We start from the raw sequence: 21721 nt of genomic DNA, 5'->3' as shown, positions 1-21721 counted from the left end.
TTATAGTGCTGCGAGAGCATTGAAGCATTTCTCATTATTTTATGTCTGATTTGCCACTGGCATCCCGTGGGCCCTACCATTGGGCAAGGTCTCTTAGACTTTTGATATGCTTATCACGTTCAGATTAAGATAATGATAAAAAGAATAATTGAAAATTCAATACAAGGGAAATCATATAAATATATGACGAGGAACGTCATGGTGGATTTTAAAATACATCTACCTGTAGTCAGATCAGCCTATCATTTTCTGGGGTTTTCAAGAACAGATGATCCAAAATCATACGGACGAAATTTTATTTTACTGTCTTATTTGTCTCTATGTTTAGGTGAGATGTTATTCTCAACCAAGAGCCTATGTAATCTTCCATCTAATTTCTTTTAATAATTATTTTAAAGGAATTTCTTTTAGAAACATCGTTAAAATGATTTAGAAGGCAGAAAATGAAACGAGTTGATTAGGGGTGGACCTAAAAAAGTATGGCTGGGATTGGGCCAAACCTGCCCAAAAATAGATTAAATCACTATTTTTCACTTATATGTTTCTAATATTTTTGGTCACAAATAAATAAATACCTATAGTTACTAATGAAATCAATGGTCGGTATTAAAGGGGAGTGGATTCGGTGTGGCCCAGCGTCACCCAAGATGGTGAAGCCCTTACTGTGGGGCCACCCTAATGTATGTTATTCTATATCCACGTTGTCCATCCAATTCTCCTGCCACTTTAGGGCAGGAGTAAAAAAATGAAGTAAATTCAATTCTCAAGCGGACCATACCATAGGCAACAGTGGTGATTGACCATTATTTGTTTTTTTTTTTTAAACGTCACCCATGTTTATATGACTTTATTAATAAATTGGATGGCAAATAAATATTATGAAAACATTACAATGGGACCTCAGAAATTTTTAATACTAAAGCATTTAATCACCACTATTTATAGTATGGTACATTTGATATCTTTTTAATTTTTGGGCTCATCCCTTAAAATGATCTAGCAAAATGAATGGACAGCATAAATATAGAATACATACATCAAGGTATGCCTAATGGTAAGAGCACACTGTCTTAGGTGAGGTTGGGCTCGGGGCTTAGCATTGAGTATAAGCAAGATATAATACATATATGCGAAGTTAAGTTGAGACCCTTTTTGGAGCCCAAGAAAAGGTAAAATAACTTGAGCCCAAGTTGAACCCGAAATTTGATCCGGACATACACTAGGCCCAAGCTTGGCCCATGGACAAAGGTAACATGTCCAAGCCTAACCCAAAGTGTGGTCAAGCCCGTCGTTTTGGTTTTCTTTTGTAAGGCTTTAATTTCCACGGAAATCATAGTACCAAAAAACATAATTATACAAAAAATCACATTTAGATCTTTCTAAGGGGGTGCTTGGATAGTAAGTTACTAAAGATAAGCTACATATGCCTCAAGCAACTTATCTTGATTTCTACTTATTAAATTAAAGTGATTAAGTAACTTTAAATAAAAAAGTTACTTATGTTTGATTATAAACCAAATTTACTTATCTACTAATGTAAGCTACTTATCTACTAATGTAAGTATAAAAAGTAACTTATTTGGTGGTATCCAAACAGCCCTAAATTCGATTTTCCTTTCTGATATCAACTGCTTTTAGATTGGTGATATCTTCCTCTTACATGGCAACTAAAGTGATGAATTAAATGCTTCAATCCTTTATATCACTAAAGGGGATCTCCACCTTTTGTAACATGTGGATTCTACGCTTTTTGGGTGAAAAACTGATTTTAAAATAAATATTTAGACCTAATTAGGTAGACACCTAACACAGAGTTAACAGGTTTTTAACTACAAATTCCTTGGAGCACATGATATTCTTGTAGCATGATTTGACTTTTCATATTTACCAAAACATTCATGGATTTTATTTTTTTATTTTTAAAAAAAAAAAGGTTAAATATATCCATGACAAGGAGATTTTCGCAGAACCGACGCCTTCTTTATCCGGTGCAAAGGGAAATTTTGCTTAGAGAAATGAGAAGCTATGTTAGTCCTAATTTGTTTTATTTTCAAAAATCCAATACCATTACTTAATTGTATGGCCTAATTTTAGGGTAGGCAAAAAAAGAGCCACACTTGTGATTTAGGTGGACTATGCAATTGAAAACAGTGTACACCTCGACGCCCACCCTCCAAATTGTTTTTCTATGTGTGAACCATCTGAATCATGGATTATCTTGATTCTTTGAGCCATATGCCTAAATGTTTTTGTGAAATTCAATCATTGAAATGTATTTCTTATTAGTATGCCTTGTAAAAAGTTTTTTTTTTTTTCTATCACGCACGCACACACCACCACACACTCACACAGTAGTAGAATTTCACCACCTATGAGTACTTGAACCCTTGACCAGATGTTGAAACTCTTTAGAGTCTACCACCGGGGTAAGAGTAAGGCCTTGTAAAAAGTTATACAATAAGTTAGGGCCAACATGGCTTCTAATCTCTCCACGCATGATTTCCTTCCCATGAGACTGCTTCCACACCGGCTTCTGTTCATGTGGTGTGTTGGGACCTTGGTGGTGTGTTGACGTCATTAAGTTATGTGGACCCACCATGATGTATGTGTATTATATTTAAATTGTCCATCCATTTGGCCTTCTCATCATAGCCCTTGAATTTTTTTTTCTGTACTTAATAAAAGGTTCAGATCAATCGATTGGACTATCCTTGGTTATGAAACAATGCAACTAGGAGCGTTATAAGTTAATGTTGCAAGAGCATTGAAGCATTTCTAGTTATTTTATGTCAGATTTTCCACTGTCATTGCGCAAGGTTTCTTGGACTTTTGATATGCACATCGTGTTGAGATATATATATATATATATATATATATATATAAGAAAAAATAAAAACAATGCATGGAGAGTAAAATAAATCCATGACGAGGAAAGTCATGGTGGATTTTAAAATGCATCCATCCATAGTCAAATCAGCTTTATCATTTTGTAGGGTTTTTAGGAGCAGATGATTCTAAAATTCTACGGACACAATTTTATTTTACTTTCTTATTTGTTGATGTTCATCTCCACCAAAAGCCCATGTTGAATCTTTCATATACTATGTTTTAAAATTATTTTAAAAAATAAAAATAATGTTCAAGGAACCTAGCTTAGAAACATCCTTAAAATGATTTACAAGTAGCAATGAGGCAGGTTTTAGCCACCACAGGCTAGGTAGAGTCTGAAAACTGAAGGTCCCACCAAACCCAACTTGGGCCTAATGCAGAAGTTTCAAGCTTGAGCTTGAACCTAAAATAAAAATAATAATTAAAAAATTAAAAAATGGTTGCGATTGGGCCCAGCCTGGCCAGTAATTGATAAAATCACCATTTCCTACTCAAATATTCTTTATATATTGGTTGATCGAGTGTGCTACACATGCACAACGAAATGGATACCTTAATATATGAAATCAATGGTCGGATTAGGCGCAGCCAGCCTCACCCTAAATGGTGCGATCCTTACAATGGGGCCCACCTTAATGTATGTATTTTATATCTACTATTGTCCATCCATTTAGCCCTATCATTTTAGAGCAAGAACCCAAAAATGAAGAATATCCAAATCTTATATTTGGTTGATCAAGTGTGCTACACATGCACAAAAAATTAGATACCTTAAGATATGAAATCAATGGTCGGTTTAGGCGTGGCCGGCCTTACCCTAAATGGTGTTGTCCTTACCATGGAGCCCTCCTTAATGTATGTATTCAATATCTACGTTGTCCCTCCATTTTTCCATATCATTTTAGAGCATGAATCCAAAAATGAAGAATATCCAAATCTTTTATATATATATATATAATGAGAACCCATCCTACGTAATGTGGATCCAAAATCTGAACCGTTCATGTGAAGCAGCACCTCGTGAAACCTCCTGGGCCTAAGTTTTACTTTGATCTAAAACTTTGATGGCCCATGAAAAATGAAAACATTTTCCTCCCTTGATTTGCATTTCTCTTTGCTATGGCCCAGCAGAATTTTAGATCACGGTGAAAATTTATCACATGGGGTTTCATGGAATTCCGCATCACATGGACCGTTCAGATTAGACACCCATGACACGTGTGCAAAGGTGTGCACGTGCGTAGGTGCGCAGGGGAGCATGCCTCTCTCTCTCTCTCTCTCTCTCTCTCTCTCTCTCTCTCTCTCTCTCTCTCTATATATATATATATATATATATATATATATATATATATAATGATCCAAGTTTAAGCTGAGGTATCTTGCTAGCTGAGTCGGGCCGAGCTAAGCAAAACTTGACTTGAATCAACTAATATACACCTCTACTCACTCCCGCCACATGATCCAAAGTCAACCCCTGGCTTAGGTGAGTCATGACTCCACTCAGGACTAAAGCGAGTCAGTCCGAGTTGTGGGGGCCTTTTAACCATGGTTTATAGAACCCTGCTAATCCAACAACTCTGGACACCGAAGTTCCCCCACTGGGATCCCAAGTGGGGGCCACCGTGATGTTTGTTAGAAATCTACTCCGTACATCCGTTTTCAGAGGTTATTTTAAGACATGAGACCGAAGATGAGATGGATCTAAAACTCAAGTGGGCCATAATAGAGGGAAAACTAGGAAAAGAGTTTTCTACCGTTAAAACCTTCTTGGATTCCATCTTGATGTTTACATGCCATCCAAACCATTTATGAGGTCATTCCTACTCGGATGAAGTGAAAACAAAAAAATTTATCCCGATACATAACTTTTGTAGCCGTAAAAATGTTTCAACGGTGATCACTGAATCCCCACTGTTTCCTCTCGTGCTGCTCACTTGTGTTTTGGATCCACCTCGTTTTTCGTAGCATTTCTTAAAATGATCCTTCAAAACGGATGTACAGGTCGGATTCTCATAAACATAATGGGTGGGCCCCGCCTAACATTCTAGCGCAGGAAATCTCCGTCCAACAACTTCTAATCTCTCCAAAATCCTAAGCAGATACCGCATATGCACAGCTTTTTAATTTGGATTAGATTTTGTCACATGCGGCTGTGGGTGTTACCCTTACCGTGGGGCCCACCTTGATGAGGTTTTGTATATCCACGCTGTCCATCCGTTTTTACAGCCCATATTAATACATGACCTAAAAAATTAAGCAGATCTAAATCTCATGTGGACCACACATGAGGAAACAGTGGTGATTGAACTCACACCATTAAAAGCTTCCCAGGGCCCACTGTAAGTAGATCTGTAATGTTTATTTGCCATCCAACTGGTTGATAATGCCAAAAAGACATGGATGAAGAGAAAAATACAAAGATCAGATTGATCCAAAACTTTTGTGGCCTCCAAAGAGTCATTAATGGTCATTCACTACCTTTTTCAGTGGTGTGGTTCACAGGAGATTTGGATCTGCTTAATTTTTGGAATAACATAATAAAATGAGATGAAAAAACGGATGGACGACATGGATTTACAAGATAAAAAAATTAAAAAATGTAGGACCCACAAGGTACTCTGGTAACACCTAATCCGCTCTCCTCCACCTGGTAACTCGACGCCTGATGGGCCAGGCCAGTAGTGGAGCCCACAATTCCAAAACCAGACACATACAACTCTAAGAGGCCTAAGAATCAAACCTAATCAAGGGCTCGAAAAAGGTTTAAATAAAAAGAGTTTGCCAGACAACGATCCATCAGACGGTTCAGATCATTCGTCTAGTTGTGGTTGTATGTAGGTACGGTTCAAATGTGAATATGGATTCTAATCCTATCCTTCCGCCATCTGTTAAAGTGTGGTTAACATATGAGAAATCCGGGCCATCCATCACGTGCTCCCCACTTCGCTCAGTCAACAGGTGTGGGCCAGAGGCTTTTTTAAAAAAAAAAAAAAAATGAACGGTTTGAAATAGGTCCACCTGGGGATGATCCGTGCCCAGTTTTTGAACAAGTTGGTCTAAGCGTCTTCAAGATATTGATTTTGACAGGCCCAGGTTCAGCCCATTTCCGGCCCCACTTAGAAGTTAGAAAGAGTTAGCCAATCATCATGTTCAATGAACAAGTAGGAACATACAAGGTGGGCCTTGTGATAAATGGCCTAGATCTGTTACACAAGTACCACATAGGGGTTGCAATCAGTCAGGTTCGGACCAGGTTGTGGTCAGCATTAGCCCAACTCATTTACAGGCCTAGCCCTACTAAACCACTTTAAACTCATCAAGCCCAACCCAACCCCACTTAATCTATCCCAATTAAGGGGGGGGGGGGGGGGGGGCGGGTTCAGACCCTAAAGGGTCAGGCCTGGCGGAGAGATAGGGTTCAGGATAATGTAAGCTCTGATGGATTAGGCTGGGCTTTTCTTGATTCAAGCTTGACATTTAAGCCAGAGCTTAGCCCTTGGGTCGGATATTGCAGCCAAACCAGGCCCATGAGGGGTCGTTTGGATGCCTGTAATTTTTTTAGTTGTAAACCCATTACACTTGAAAAGGGTTTTGAGTGTTTACATGCTATTTCATTTAACTTTTAAGTGGTAATCTATTTATAGGTAAATAAGTTATGTGTTTCGCCGGCTCATAAAGTGTTTACAATAAATATAGTAGGCAATCATATCATAAAACTTGGGCAGTGAAACTTTCAAAATCTACAAAAATCACATGAGAGAGATTTAATTTTTTAGAGGCCCGAGAAGGCATTAAAGCATGCACAGACTATATGGTCCATTCGACAATGTATGTGTTTTTTTTTTTTTTTACTACAGGATAGCATCAATGAAAGTACATAATGGATAAATTAGATGCACCATACATATTACCGTAGGCCCCACAAATCACAAGTATATATTAAACATTTAATTTTAACATGTATAAAACCTTTTTAGTGGGTAAATACTTTACCTATACCATGAAACATAGATTTTCACCGTGTTTTATGTTTCCAGTACGTAAAAACGTCTTTACAAGCAAATACATCATCCATCGAAGCATTCCTTGTAATCAGATTACTGTAATTCTTTTTTAAGTTGGAATCCGTTTACAACCTCGCCTTTACAGGCATCCAAGCGACTCCTAAATATTCCCGAAGCGGCGCAGATGAGGAACGGCCATCTTATTCACGTGTGAGCTCAAATAGGATTTTAATTATACATCCAAACAGATCCAAATTGTAATATTCCAATCAGAGAGAGAGAGAGAGAGAGTAGAAAGAAGAAGAGTAAGAGCATCCATGGCGTGCTGTTCCTCCATCTCTCCAGCATTTCTCCACCTCCGCCAAAACCCAGCCATAAAAAGATCCAAAAGCCGAACCAGGTTTCAACCCATCTCTTCATCACTCTCCGACCCTTTCGTCCTCCGACTCGCTGAAACTCTGGAAGATTCTTTCTCTTCTGACCCTTCTCCATCTCCATCTCTACCTCTCCAAAAGCTCAGAGAAACCTCCTCCCTATCCCTCCTCTCCAAATCATGGCCTTCCTCCAAAGACGAGCCCTTTCGCTTCACCGACACCTCCTTCCTCAAATCCTCCCAAATCCTCCCCACTTCCCTCCCTCCCTCCCTTTCTTCCTCTCCCTCCCTCCCCACCGACACCCATCTCCCCTTTCTCACCCTTCTAGACGGCCACGTCATCACCTCCCTCTCCAACCTCTCCCCTCTCCCCTCCCCTGTCTTCGTCGGCCCCCTCTCTAACGCCCCCTCCCATCTCTCCACTTTGCTCCTCGACGTTCTCTCCCAATTCCCGGACGGCGACCTCTTTTGGGATCTCAATGGAGTCGGGGCCCCAGACATCGCCGTCGTCTACGTGCCCGCCGGCTGCCGCGTTGAGACACCTTTGCATCTGAGGTTCTGTTCTTGGGAAGGAACGGACAGCGAGAGCAAGCTGCTGCCGGTTTCAAACCCGAGGGCATTGGTTCTGGTGGAGGAGGGCGGGGAAATTGGGATCATTGAGGAGTATTTGGGCGGGGATGGTGAGGATAAGTGCTATTGGGCAAATTCAGTGACGGAGTTTGTAATTCGAGATGGTGCAACGGTTCGACACTCATATATACAGAGGCAGTCTTCGAATGCTTCCCATATAAAGTGGACATTCGTTCAGCAGGTGAATTGCTCACTTTCCTTCTCTTTTCTTTAATGGGTCATAGCTCAATTGATCAAACATTTGTTGGGCATTCCCTTTCTAGATATATTTCGCCGAACTTCAATCCCCTGATATACATAAGATGATTTGTAGTAGGTTCTAATCTAGAGTGTATATACAATAGCTGACTTTTTCATTCAAATATGCTAGTAGAGAAGCCAATGATGTTGCTGAAATGCTAAGCTAGAAGGGTTTTGCCGTCCAATTTACGTTTCTCTCTAAGCTTTTGGTTTATATTATCAATTTTTCATGGGATGTTGAAAGTAAATAAATTTCAATTTGGCATCCTTTGTTTTTCCCGCAATCTGCTTCTGGGGACTTAAATTTTTGAAATTAATAGCACACCATCATTTACAGGGATCATCTAGTACTTATGAGCTCGTAGAGACTAGTACTGGCGGGAAATTGAGCAGGCATAATCTCCATATTCAGCAATTAGGTTCCGACACAGTGACTGAACTGTCGACATTCCACTTATCTGGCAGTAATCAGACGCAAGATCTGCATAGCAGATTAGTCTTGGACCATCCAAGAGGATATTCCCGACAGCTTCACAAGTGCATCGTTACTCATTCCTCAGGACATGCTGTATTCGATGGGAATGTTCAGGTCAACAGGTACTTTGAATTCTTTCCTCTTTCCTGTTTATTTCACTTGTCTTGCAGTTGTAACTTATGTTATTCCATGAAAAAACATTCATCACAAAATCTATAACTTGCTTGATGGTTTTCTTCTTTCCATCGCTTTTCTTTCAACATAAACAATCACCCTCTTATCTTAAAAGAACAAGCTTGGAGCTGTTTGATGCTAGGTTTAAGTCGTTGTTCTACTTCCGCTGGATTAGAGAAGTGTGCCAAAAACTGAGATTTAAACCTTCCTACCTTGTAGTAGCAGAGTAAGAGACGGAAATCACAGGCCTTAATAATGCTCCACTAGGTTAAATGGGTTCCAAAAGATCCGATGCTGGAATCAAAGGGCTCAAAATGAACAATGGAACTAATACAACTAGCCCATTTCCAAGTATTTTTGGAACTAATAGTGTTTTGTTTCTTGCTTTTCTTTATTAAAAGTTCAGTTATCACTCTGAAAAAGACTAATAAAGTTTCCTACTTTTCCACGTTGTCCTGTTTTTATCCATTTTAGGGTCATTGGGCAACCTGGAATTTGAAAATTACTTGAATATTCAATTCCAAGAATTGGATTCCTGACAATTTTATTCTGTCAGTTGTTTGTCAACCTGGAATTGGAATCCAATTCCCAGGAATTTTCAAACCAGCTTTTCAGAAAGAATCATAGCTGGCTTAAAATCAATAATTGAATTCAGGCCAAATTCCAGGTTGTCAAACATGAAAATTGGCCCAGGAATTGGATTCCAATTCCAAAAGGCCAAATTCCAAGTTGCTGATGACCGAATTGGAAGAAAAAAGAAATGTCCTGGCACCATGTTAGATTCACGGGCTAGAATAGTATGATTGTTCACCGCCATTCTAAAAATGGTTGTGACTCTTCAACTATAAATATGGCATAGTTGTAAGGCAGTCCAGACTATCCAAACTCCAAATAGCTGACTGAATAGTTGATGGAGCATGACCCGTAAAGTTACAATGAGAAGATGACAGTCTGAAAGTAACCATCTGATTGTTCCTTAGAATTTGGACCGCTCGATATCTTACTCTAACTATCCATTTGATTGCCATCTAAGGCATACTCTTCTGCTAAAGATGGACAGTCAGTCAGCTTGCTATTTGTATAGTAACATGGCTCCTTTATGTTGTTCTCCTCTTTTGATAGATCTGTCACTGTAAGAAATGGATGGTTAGGGCGGCATGACCCATGGAATTTTAGATATATGCTCCATCTGCAATGTGTCCCCACAATTTGGATGGTCTGTATAGCCATACATTCCCTACCACATGTGACAAGGGCGGGTTCCTCTCATATTTAAATGCGAACTATATGTCTATATCCTTTATTCTCCAATATTCGATGCATCTCAGAACCGCTATTTTTGGCCATCAGATTCAAATTACATCAACATGTGTAGCATTTGCTTGCATAAAAAGTTCCCTTATTGCTAACAGCTGATTAGTGTTCTTTTATTCAAATAGAAGATGTTCTTGAACTTTAGAAAATGCAAATATAAATCTGTCGCTTCAGTTGCTATCCCCCAGCTAGAATTTCATGATTGTTATTAGGTGCAGCTGGTTTTTCTTCTCTTTGATGAGGCCCTGCATCATCAACTTGCATTTCTTCAGTTCCTTGTAGTCCAGCTGTAAATAAATCTGTCATTTGGGAATTCACTTCTAATAAGCAACATTCAACAGGCTTGCGCAGCAAACAGATGCCGGACAGCTGACACGGAGCCTCCTTATGGTGCCACGTGCAACAGTCAATGTAAAACCTAACCTCCAAATCATTGCTGACGATGTCAAATGCTCCCATGGAGCTGCCATAAGTGATCTTGAAGAGGACCAGCTCTTCTACTTCCGAGCGCGCGGTATCGACTTACAAACAGCAAGAAATGCCCTCATCTTCTCATTTGGGGCTGAGGTGACAGACCGTTTGCCGTATGAGCCACTCCGCAAGTCAGTGCAGAGTCATTTAAGAGATTTGTTAGCAGCTAAAGGAGCCATCCAATGAATGGACCAAACCACCTCGTCTCTCTCCAGCTGTGGGCTGCAGGTTTTCATAATTTTTTCAGAGAATTGCAAGATCTATCCTGGGTTACAGGAGATTTAGCAAGATTTATAAGTGCCATGACGGAATTGAGGGCAAGTAAATCAGAATCAAGAGAAATTTTGTATTTATTATATGAAAGAAAACCACCTTATTTAACCCCCTCTTTCTACAGCAGCCTTTTACATTATTAACCTGAATTTTCAACTCCTGTGTGTCTGTTTAACATTAATTGAAAAAGAAAAAAATATCCTACCAGAAATCATCCTGTCTTCCATTTAAACATATCATCAATATGGACTGTCCATTCAGTAGACTCATGACTGAAGATCCCTGTAAAATGGAAGATTGTCACAAACAAGGCATGATTGGATGGAAAAGGCTATCTGTCTAGTTTTATTTTAGAAAGCTGACCCTTGAAAAGTGTCAAGTTGAGACGCACCAACGTTGGTTGCAGACCAGACGTATATGGTTGGACTTTCCACATGCCCAAAACATCTCATGTTACACGTGGGATGTACCAGGACCTTCCTTGTGAGTTAGTTTATATTACTTCTAGTATTATTAATTATAATTATAATATTATTATTATTATTATAATTAATAAAGGACATGATGTACTAAAGAAAACAGAAGTTCAACCACCCAAAAACCTTCAAATTCACGAGGTAGCCAAAAAGTCACGAAAGCTTCAGATCTCTTCTACTGTTTGGACTAAGATATTAATTCCAAGGCCATTTAACAAAGCCCAACAGCCATGCAAAACAAACGCATGCCTCGGAGACCCTCAGAGATGGACATCATTACTGTTTTTTTCTTCCTACCGGACCCAACTGAGCATAATGAAAACAGACCGCCGACGCTTCGAGGCATGTCACACCTAACCACATTTTTTTTCCAGTAATTAGGAACAACCTCCAATTAAGGACTTGGAACCTCAAAGACAGACATGAGGGGTGAGATTGTAAAAATTATTTCACCAAGGAGAAAGAAAGATTGTAAACCATCAATTAGTGTTTCCAGTAGTGGATGGGCCATGGTTCAAAGACCATTATGATTGGACGATTCCATACCTTTAATTGGCAGCAATAAACACTAAGGATAAATAAATAATCAGCATTGTTTCTTATTTAATAAGGCGAGGTCCATAGGACAATCAAGGCTTAGCCTACAGGATGTCTGGTTCAGATGGACATACACGTGCCAACTGTGTGGTGGCACAAATGCTATTATCACGTTTTATCCAAGGTAGCTACTATAATCAAATAGGCCAGGATATCCCATGAATATGGAGATTTTTACTTGGACCATTTGTATTCTAATATTTGACAAAGTACAAAAAAGGTAACCTATTTTGAATATGTTGGGAGTAAAATGGGGGTTAGTAGACTTAGTGGAGGGGTCCTTACTCATGCCTACGTGGTAGACTCACAAGAGTTACAACACCATGTCATGGGTTTAGAGTACCCATTGTGATAAAATCCCACTGTGGTGTGAGTGAGTGGGTCTGTGTGTAGGGTGTGAATGCATGTTTTAAAAATAAAATTTTTTTAAAAAAGTAGTGGAGGGTTCTACAGCAAGCTTTCTTCCTCTGGAAAATATTAAATTTATTAACATCTCTCTGTGCCGTAGGTGGGCAATTGGGTTTCAAGTTTCTTCTTCTTTTTTACTTGAATTTGAATGAGCCTCAATTCGGTGAGGCTGTACCATGGGGCCCACCTTGATGTTTGTTTCATATATCCACACCATCCATCAGTTTTCCAGCTCATTTTATGGCCTGGGTCCATACATTTATTTTGGGGCCAAGGGCATTCCCCTAAAGATCCCTCCTATCCAGTGGCTGTTGGTGATCACACTGCACGCTAATACAGTAGGAATTATTGTGTAAGGGCCATCTTCATCTTTCGAGCCAGATCAGGAGCCAAGATTACATAATGATAATAAATAAATAAAAAGTGGGTTGTAATTTCCAGTTTTTCAAGAGCAACTTTCAACAGGAAAAAGATAAGGAAGAATAATAGAATTGAGTCCCGATGCACAGCTCACTGGTAGACGCACTACATTTCAACACTAAATTCCTGGGTTCTGAATGCCCACGTAGTGTGTGTGTGTGGGTGGAAAACAGAGTGATTGCAGTTAGGTCAACTTCTCATGCTAGAAAACTAAGCTACAAAGAGAAATGTATCAAAGAAAGAAGAAGAACTGAGCAAACTGCAAGCAGGATTCACGCCAGTCTTCTTAGGCTACTATTAAATATCACAGCCAGAAAAGCCTCAAACCAGGAACAAAAAAGGCCCATGTGCACATAGTTGCCGATGAGCTTACAACAAAGGGGAGAGGGGTTTGGAATTGGAAATGAGGTAACGCTTATCAAAATTGTCTTACTCTTCTCCATCTATTTTTATTGTCTTGGAATCGATTGGGCTGGAAATTATGATTGAAAGATGTATGTGCCTCAAAGCAGTACGGTACCTTCCATAAATGTCATGCAGTTGCCTGAATTTCTAACCTAAAACCCTTGCGCCTGCTTCCAGGGAACCGCTTGCTTTGCTTACTTTAAATAGCCGCTAAAACACATTTGGAACTTGAAGAATCAATTGCATCACACTTTGGTTGTATTCGATGGCTTGGATTCTCTGAGGCTCTCACATCCAGGGCAATTGTGCAAGCTCTCATGGATATAGATGTCACAATCGAGGCAGAAGTGCTGCTTGCACTTTGGACAAGCAACGCGGAGGACAGGATTGCTCCCTGCATGGAATGACAGTACATGGTGAGGAGCCATAGGAATATACAGAAGATTGTATCGGTAGAAAGAAAACATAGAAAAATAAAAGAAATGGGGTGAAAAATCAAGCCCAAGTTCAAAAAGAGATTGCATGAGGAGATTAAATAAAAAGATACCAGGCACACATACAGTTGGTACTATTTTCACTATGAACAAAGAGAATTTCTAGAATGACGGAGGCATGATATTGCTGGATGTCAACTTGGGTGTACAATGTTGTGTGACTTGGCGGTTCACACGGTTTATTAAACAGTGGCAAGTGGCAACCCATCCGCTATAGACACGGCATACATCAAGATAAATACTGACCATCTGACTCTGGGCCTTTGCAGAGTGGAGCATAACCCAATCATAACCATCTCTCTTCACCAATTGAATTTGGAATACCAATCATACTCTTTTTTAACTGTTCATGAGATGCCCCACTAATCTATCACCTGTAATATGGATGGGTTAACGCTGCTAACAAACAATGGCAACTGCACACCTAGTCCAGCCCTTCAACATAAGATGCCACAGTTAGAGGGGTGCACTTTTGTGCATTGATGCCCATATGACTCTGATAACCAATGCAAAGTTCCCTTTTGAGTAAAACCAAGCTAGGCAGAAGAATGGGCTCAATGGATCAGCACTAAAACTCTCTTACAGTCCCACCTTACATCAAATGTTGCCACTGTTTGTTAAGGCATTAATTCTCCCCTGTGCTACGTAGTCGAGTTCTCGATCCTTAAGAGTTATTAAGTAGACATGTTATTTCGTGGTCAAAGTTGATTACAAGGAGTTTCTTGAACTAGGAGCTGGCGGGAGACTATTCTAGGCACATGGATGCTTAAATATGTCACAGGCAATCACAAAAACCAAACCTTTTTTTTTGTGATAGGCAACACATTTTACTTAAAGAAAAAAGAAAAAAGAAAAAAAAAATGGCTAGAGAGATGCAATTGCAAGCAAAGATGATGAGAAATCATCTATAGGACAGAAATATTCACACCCCAATCTTCATCAATTTGCTTCCTGTTACAACCTTCCAGGATTCCCCAACGCAAAACCAGAACCTTGCCGTTGGAATAGAAGTATAGAACCTATTGCTGTGTTCCTTTTCCATAGAGTGCTCTCCCCAAGGAATTTCGGGGTTTCTCCCACGTCCAGTCTCCTATCATGCCCTGACAGGTTAAACACCTCTCTCCAAAAACCACCAATACCCTAACCAGATCTTCCTCAATCTCTATTAGATCCCTGCAGAATGTGGGATGCCTAATGATCAGAGCACCTATCCGATTGTAAATGTGAACAACCTTCTGTACACGAAAGACCTGATAAAGAGCTTCAAGCAACTGACATAGCAGACCCTCGACACACCAGCAACAATCAATACCAAATCCTTTTCCCTCATAACTATAAACAGAATTTGTAAAAGAAACATCATGGTTTTTGGTGACTGACTAGAAAGCATTTTTTTTTTTTTTGAAAGATGGCTATAAAGTGTTTAACTACTGATAATTTCCAACATTGACTACATATGGCTATAAACAGCTCGACGATTGTAATCAACTCGTTGACTGTAATCCAACCCATGCAATAGACTATTAGACAATCAACCAAACTAATAGTCTATTAGATTGCACCTGTGGGAGTTTTGTGCTCTCATTGCCAGTCCCCAGGCAGATAAAGTAGGGTGGTGTTAGGTAGCCATTTGCCCTAGACCAGATAAAGGAAGGTTGCATCAAGTTGACAGCCAGTGTCAAACTTGTGCCATAACTTTCATCATGAATCTGAAGAAGATGATGACATATGGATGCAAAAAGAATGAATTGAGCAATCAAACGATGTTGTTTCAATTTCCGGTGTCCAGAAATAATCTTTAATTGCTTTGTGGCATCAACAAAGTCATGAAACAATCTCTCTCTAAAACATCTCTTGCAGGTGTTGGTGAGTATTTGTAAGGAGCACCGTTTCAATTTCCCACAATAAATGTATGAAGCAGACGTCAACACCAAACACGTTTCAATGCTTTTTGGTTGAAATTCCCACACATTACATCAGTTACCAAGCACATCATCCTTCCGGTCAATTTACACTGACAGTGGCTGTCAGGATGAAGTAAAAAGTAATCAATGACAAATCAAACAGGCGCTTATAGATCAATACTTATGTAACTACAAGCAGCCCTCCCTCCCTTCCCCTGACACTCAAATACATCAGGCAATCCCTCCCTCTCTGCCAAAGAAAAAAAGAAACAAAACAAATAAAAGAAAACTAATAAACTATACAGACCCACCTAGCAGCCTACCCACCGCAGGCCATACAGAACAGCCACACAGAAACACAAAAACCCTGAAAGAGCTACCCTAAGCAGGCCTTAAAGAGACCTAATCTGAAAAACACACAAGGACAACTCAGGACAGCTGCAGCAACATGATTCTCATTCCTAAAAGTCTGGTTATTTCTTTCAAACCAGATCAACAGCAAAAGGGTTCTTTAATCTGTATAAGAATTTTTTAATCTTCATTAGAATACAGAAGGTCGATCGGATGGGCCCTACTGTTTGACGATTGCTGGAAGGTTTTTTATTGGGTAAATTGACAGTGGAGCCCCACCGAAGCTTTTTTTGCTACATTGGATTTCAGTCATTATAGTGATTGTGATTTTTGAAAGATATTATAGTGCTTGTGATTACAGGGAATAAGGTGAAATCAGTTATAGTGATTTTAATGAAATTGTGTTTACAGTAATTTCAGTTATTATAGTGATTATGACTTCAGTTATTTCAGTCATTATAGTGATTGACTACAGTGTTGTCTTGTACTGTAGCTATTTTGTGTGTTTCAGTTATGTACATTATTTTGTGTATTTCGGTGATTGCGACTACAAGGTTGTAGTGTAGTGTAGCTTAACTATTTTCTGTATTTCAGTGAATCCTATTGACCGTTGAATTGCTCTTATTATTAGGTAATAAAGATGACGTCTAGTTCGAAATTTTTGGTGACCCAGATTTATTATGAGAGAAGATTTGAGATGAATGCATCCAATAGATTAGAATATAAATGTGGGAAGTTTGAAGAATTTAATATAGATTACAACCAAACGTCATTTATGGACTTAAATTCCACTGTGAGAGCGATGATGGAATGTAGAGAAGCTGAAAATATTAAAATTAAATACAAATTATCACGGAAAAAGAATGAAGATGAGGTGAGTGTAGTGCGCAATGACAAGGACTTGATAGATAGATATCTTTAGGTACCATAAGAACAACAAGAATGTGAAGGTGAAGATTTATGTTTTATATACACCTCAAGTAGAAGGCAGCCCTGATGAAAAAGAGGTTGAAGGTAGCAAAGAAAATTTTGAAGGTAGTGAAGAAAAGATTGTCGGTGGTCTCAAAGAAGATCAAAGTTTGCCCAAGTACAACGACCCAATAGAACTCTAGTCTGTTGGAAGTTCCTCAGAAAGTGAGGATACAGATGATGACGATTTTTCCGAAGTTGATATGGATGATGACTCTTCGAAGTTTCACGACTTTACTAAAGACGAACTATAGACACGGCATACATCAAGATAAATACTGACCATCTGACTCTGGGCCTTTGCAGAGTGGAGCATAACCCAATCATAACCATCTCTCTTCACCAATTGAATTTGGAATACCAATCATACTCTTTTTTAACTGTTCATGAGATGCCCCACTAATCTATAACGCTGCTAACAAACAATGGCAACTGCACACCTAGTCAAGCCCTTCAACGTAAGATGCCACAGTTAGAGGGGTGCACTTTTGTGCATTGATGCCCATATGACTCTGATAACTAATGCAAAGTTCCCTTTTGAGGAGTGAAACCAAGCTAGGCAGAAGAATGGGCTCAATGGATCAGCACTAAAACTCTCTTACAGTCCCACTGTTTGTTAAGGCATTAATTCTCCCCTGTGCTACGTGGTCGAGTTCTCGATCCTTAAGAGTCATTAAGTAGACATGTTATTTCGTGGTCAAAGTTGATTACAAGGAGTTTCTTGAACTAGGAGCTGGCGGGAGACTATTCTAGGCACATGGATGCTTAACTATGTCACAGGCAATCACCAAAACCAAACCTTTTTTTTTTATTGATAGGCAACAATTTTACTTAAAGAAAAAAAAAAAGGCTAGAGAGATGCAATTGCAAGCAAAGATGATGAGAAATCATCTATAGGACAGAAATATTCACACCCCAATCTTCATCAATTTGCTTCCTGTTACAACCTTCATTCCCCAACGCAAAACGAGAACCTTGCCATTGGTATAGAACCTATTGTTGTGTTCCTTTTCCAAGAGTGCTCTCCCCAAGGAATTCCGGGGTTTCTCCCACCTCCAGTCTCCTATCATGCCCTGACAGGTTAAACACCTCTCTCCAAAAACCACCAATACCCTAACCAGATCTTCCTCCATCTCTATTAGATCCCTGCAGAATGTGGGATGCCTAATGATCAGAGCACCTATCTGATTGTAAATGTGAACAACCTTCTGTACACGAGAGACCTGATAAAGAGCTTCAAGCAACTGCCATGGCAGACCCTCGACAGACCAGCAACAATCAACGCCAAATCCTTTTCCCTCATAACTATAAACATTTAATAATGTAGTTAACAAGAAGTAACAACAAAATCAACAAGCTATTTATTTATTATTGTAGAAAATCAACAAGCTATCTTCCATGAAACTTAAAAGTGCTTGAATCTTGATCTTCCAACTTCCAAGAGAAAGGCAATGTAGGAGAGAGAGAGAGAGTCACGAAAAATTCCGAATTAGACATCATCATTATCACCTAATAATAAGAGCAATTCAACAGTCAATAGGATTCACTGAAATACACAGAATAACTACACTACAACACAACAATATAGTCACAATCACTGAACACACAAAATAGCTACACTACAAGACATCACAATAGTCACAATCCCTATAACGACTTAAATCACAATAACTATAATGAGCGAAATCGCCGTAAACACAATTTCATTAAAATCACTATAATTGATTTAATTTTATTCACTGTAATCACAATCACCATAATGACTGAAATCACTGTAAACACAATTTCATTGAAATCACTATAACTAATTTCATTTTATACACTGCAATCACAATCACTATAATGATTGAAATCATTGAAATCACAATCACTATAATGACTGAAATCACTGCAAACATAATTTCACTAAAATAACTAATAACTAATTTCACTTTACTGACTGTAATCGCACACTGATTTCACAATCACTATAATTGATCTCATAGTAATGACAGTAATTACAATCACAAAATGAATGTAATCACAAACACTATAATCATTATAATCACTTTAATCCCTGTAATGACCATCACTGTAGTCTCAATCACTATAACTGATCTCACAGTAATTACAACCGCTATAATCACAAATACTGTAATCACTATAATCAAAGTAATCACTGATTTCATCACCGCAATACAGGTGATTTCACTATAATCAATGTAATCACTAATTAGTTGCCCCAAATAATATCAGTGACAGTGGGCCCCAAATTAGCTAAACGCAGTTCATATAATGATGGAATAGCTAATTAGCTAACTAACTAGTCACTATTGAGAGCTCAGCTTCTGGAGTTATAGTCATTCAACAGTTAGTGACTGAGTTTAGCAAACTGTTCAAGGTGGGCTGATTAGCTAACTGTGATTTCATAATGGGCCCCAATTAACTGAACTTTCGCAGTTATAGTAATTATAGTGGGCCCCAACTTATCCCCAAAAATCTACCCACATACAAACATTGCGTACTTCAGTGGCCCCCAAAAGATGAGGGCCCCAAGTGATCCCCAAAAATCATCTTCACCACATACAAACATTGCATACATCAGTGCCCCTAGATACCTGACATCGGTGGGCGCTACCGCATGATTGAAATAGGGCCAAAAATGCAATGCCTAACATCTGTGGGCCCCACCACATGAGTGAAAGAGGGCCAGGAAAATGGACTGCATGATTGAAATAGGGAAACCAAAAGGGAGGGGATGCATGCCAAAAACCCAACAGATGTAGCCAAAAAACCCACTGATGCAGCCAAAAAAGGCTTTGGTAGGGCTCTACTGTCGATCAACCCAATAAAAAACCCTCCGGTGATTGTTAGACAGTAGGGCCCATCACCCCATCCAATCGACGTTCCATATTCTAATGAAGATTAAAGAATTCTTTTATAGAGATTAAAGAACCCTTTTACCGAAATTCAGGTGGGGAAAGGGGAGACAGGGACAAGGCAGCTGCACTAAAAGCCGAGGCATGAGCCCACGAGCGATGGCAAAAGGAAAGCACAGAGATGACGATGGGCCCACGAGCAATGGCGAAAGGAAATGGCAGAGAGGAATAAAGAGGAAAAAGAGAGAATGAGAGCGATGGCAAGAGAGAGGTGTGAATGAGAGAGAAATTGTCTCTTTCGTCTCGAAAAGAACATATGGGGGTAAGTGAGAAGTCCTTTCAGGGGCTTTTTTGGTATTTAAAAAATACGAAATGAAATGTGTATCATATCTAATGCCCACTAATAGCAAGCACCTAGATCGCTAACGGATTAAAGGATGAGTGGTGCAGAAGGAAGTTGTGAAAAGTAAGCGGTTATTTCACAATGGCAGAAACTATAGGCGGTTTTTAGAGAAAAAATAAAATTATATATATATATATATATATATATATATATATATATGGTCTTCAGATCAAGAGGACATCAATAACACCCTCCCATATGGCCTTCTACTAAAAGAAGCCTACATTAAGCAGCCTCCTTTTACAGCTTTTGATCAAGGGGATGGCCATAAATTATGTATCATAGGAAACATGCCATCAATAACCCACCCGGTGGTGATGGGCCAACCTATACCTAGACAAAGTCAAGGATAGTTTAGCGTTAGGCACAAATAGAACTATTGCCAAGCAATTGATCCATATAGCCGATCGCACAACCAAGGCAAGGGTATGATGATGGTGGTGGTGGTAGCGGTGGTGGTGGTGGTGGTGGTGGTGAAGAAACATGTCATCTATGGGCTCAAGCAAGCTCCTAAAGAAACATAATGTATCACCCTCAGTGGTTTGAGTGGTTCTAAATAGCTCTTCATGCTCCAAAAGTTCCATTTAAGCGTAGGCGAACGATCCCTCTCCATCGACAAGAGGACTGTTAACTGCTATTGTTGTCTTTCATCCGTCAATGACATCACCATCACTGAGGGTGATAATCAAGAATTCAACAAGCAGTAAAAACTCATTCCAACATTAACATAAAAGATCTTGGGGACCTCAATATTTCTTAGGTGTAGAGTGACAGAGCATCGAAGATAATGCACAACATGAAAATTTTATTTATTTTTTGAAAGATGCACAACATAAGAATGTTGTTGAATTGCTGGGGATATTCAGCAAGATATGATGCAACTGATTGGTACTAGAACCGCATCCTTGATAAACCCCCCCCCCCCCCCCCCCCCCCCCCCCCCCCCCCGCCCCCCCCCCCCCCCCCCCCCCTCCCCCCGGCCCCCCCCCTCCCCCCCCCCTCCCCCCTCCCCCTCACCCCCCCCCCCCCCCTGACACGCCCCCCCCCCCCCCCCCCCCCCCAACCCCCCCCCCCCCCCCCCCCCCCCACCCCCCCCCCCCCCCCCCCCCCCCCCCCCCCCCCCCCCCCCCCCCGCCCCCCCCCCCCCCCCCCCCCCCCCCCCCCCCCCCCCCCCCCCCCCCCCCCCCCCCCCCCCCCCCCCCCCCCCCCCCCCCCCCCCCCCCCCCCCCCCCCCCCCCCCCAAAAAAAAAAAAAAAAAAAAAAAAAAAAAAAAAAAAAAAAAAAAAAAAAAAAAAAAAAAAAAAAAAAAAAAAAAAAAAAAAAAAAAAAAAAAAAAAAAAAAAAAAAAAAAAAAAAAAAAAAAAAAAAAAAAAAAAAAAAAAAAAAAAAAAAGAAAAAAAAAAAAAAAAAAAAAAAAAAAAAAAAAAAAAAAAAAAAAAAAAAAAAAAAAAAAAAAAAAAAAAAAAAAAAAAAAAAAGAAAAAAAATAAAAAAAAAAAAAAAAAAAAAAAAAAAAAAAAAAAAAAAAAAAAAAAAAAAAAAAAAAAAAAAGAAAAAAAAAAAAAAAAAAAAAAAAAAAAAAAAAAAAAAAAAC

General features: G+C 39.5%; 2 protein-coding genes across 2 annotated transcripts in view; one reads left to right on the top strand and one right to left on the bottom strand.

The window, feature by feature from the left end:
- Nucleotides 1-7082: 7082 nt before the first annotated feature.
- LOC131230306 (protein ABCI7, chloroplastic) lies at nt 7083-10999 on the top strand. The gene is made up of 3 exons (XM_058226162.1): nt 7083-8077; nt 8474-8733; nt 10441-10999. Exons 1-3 carry the CDS (start codon nt 7211-7213, stop codon nt 10754-10756), a joined length of 1443 nt encoding a protein of 480 aa, XP_058082145.1. The 5' UTR covers nt 7083-7210; the 3' UTR covers nt 10757-10999.
- Nucleotides 11000-13115: 2116 nt separating this feature from the next.
- Nucleotides 13116-21721, bottom strand: part of LOC131230307 (general transcription factor IIH subunit 2) — a 29915-nt gene continuing 21309 nt past the window's right edge. The window contains exon 4 of the mRNA XM_058226163.1: nt 13116-13543. Within this exon, the coding sequence (XP_058082146.1) occupies nt 13395-13543 (149 nt within the window). The 3' untranslated portion in view covers nt 13116-13394. The remainder of the gene's footprint in view (nt 13544-21721) is intronic.

This window comes from Magnolia sinica, chromosome 17 (genome assembly GCF_029962835.1).
Source record: "Magnolia sinica isolate HGM2019 chromosome 17, MsV1, whole genome shotgun sequence".
NCBI classification, from domain to species: domain Eukaryota; kingdom Viridiplantae; phylum Streptophyta; class Magnoliopsida; order Magnoliales; family Magnoliaceae; genus Magnolia; species Magnolia sinica.
Note: the sequence above shows the minus strand (reverse complement) of the source record. Positions and strands in the feature narration are given on the sequence as shown.

Bases quoted from the DNA above. Each gene is read 5' to 3' on its own strand.
- LOC131230306 (XM_058226162.1), top strand. From the start codon at position 7,211: ATGGCGTGCTGTTCCTCCATCTCTCCAGCATTTCTCCACCTCCGCCAA. The intron at 8,078-8,473 runs GTGAATTGCTCA...CATCATTTACAG, and splicing joins AGTGGACATTCGTTCAGCAG to GGATCATCTAGTACTTATGA. The intron at 8,734-10,440 runs GTACTTTGAATT...AACATTCAACAG, and splicing joins GGGAATGTTCAGGTCAACAG to GCTTGCGCAGCAAACAGATG.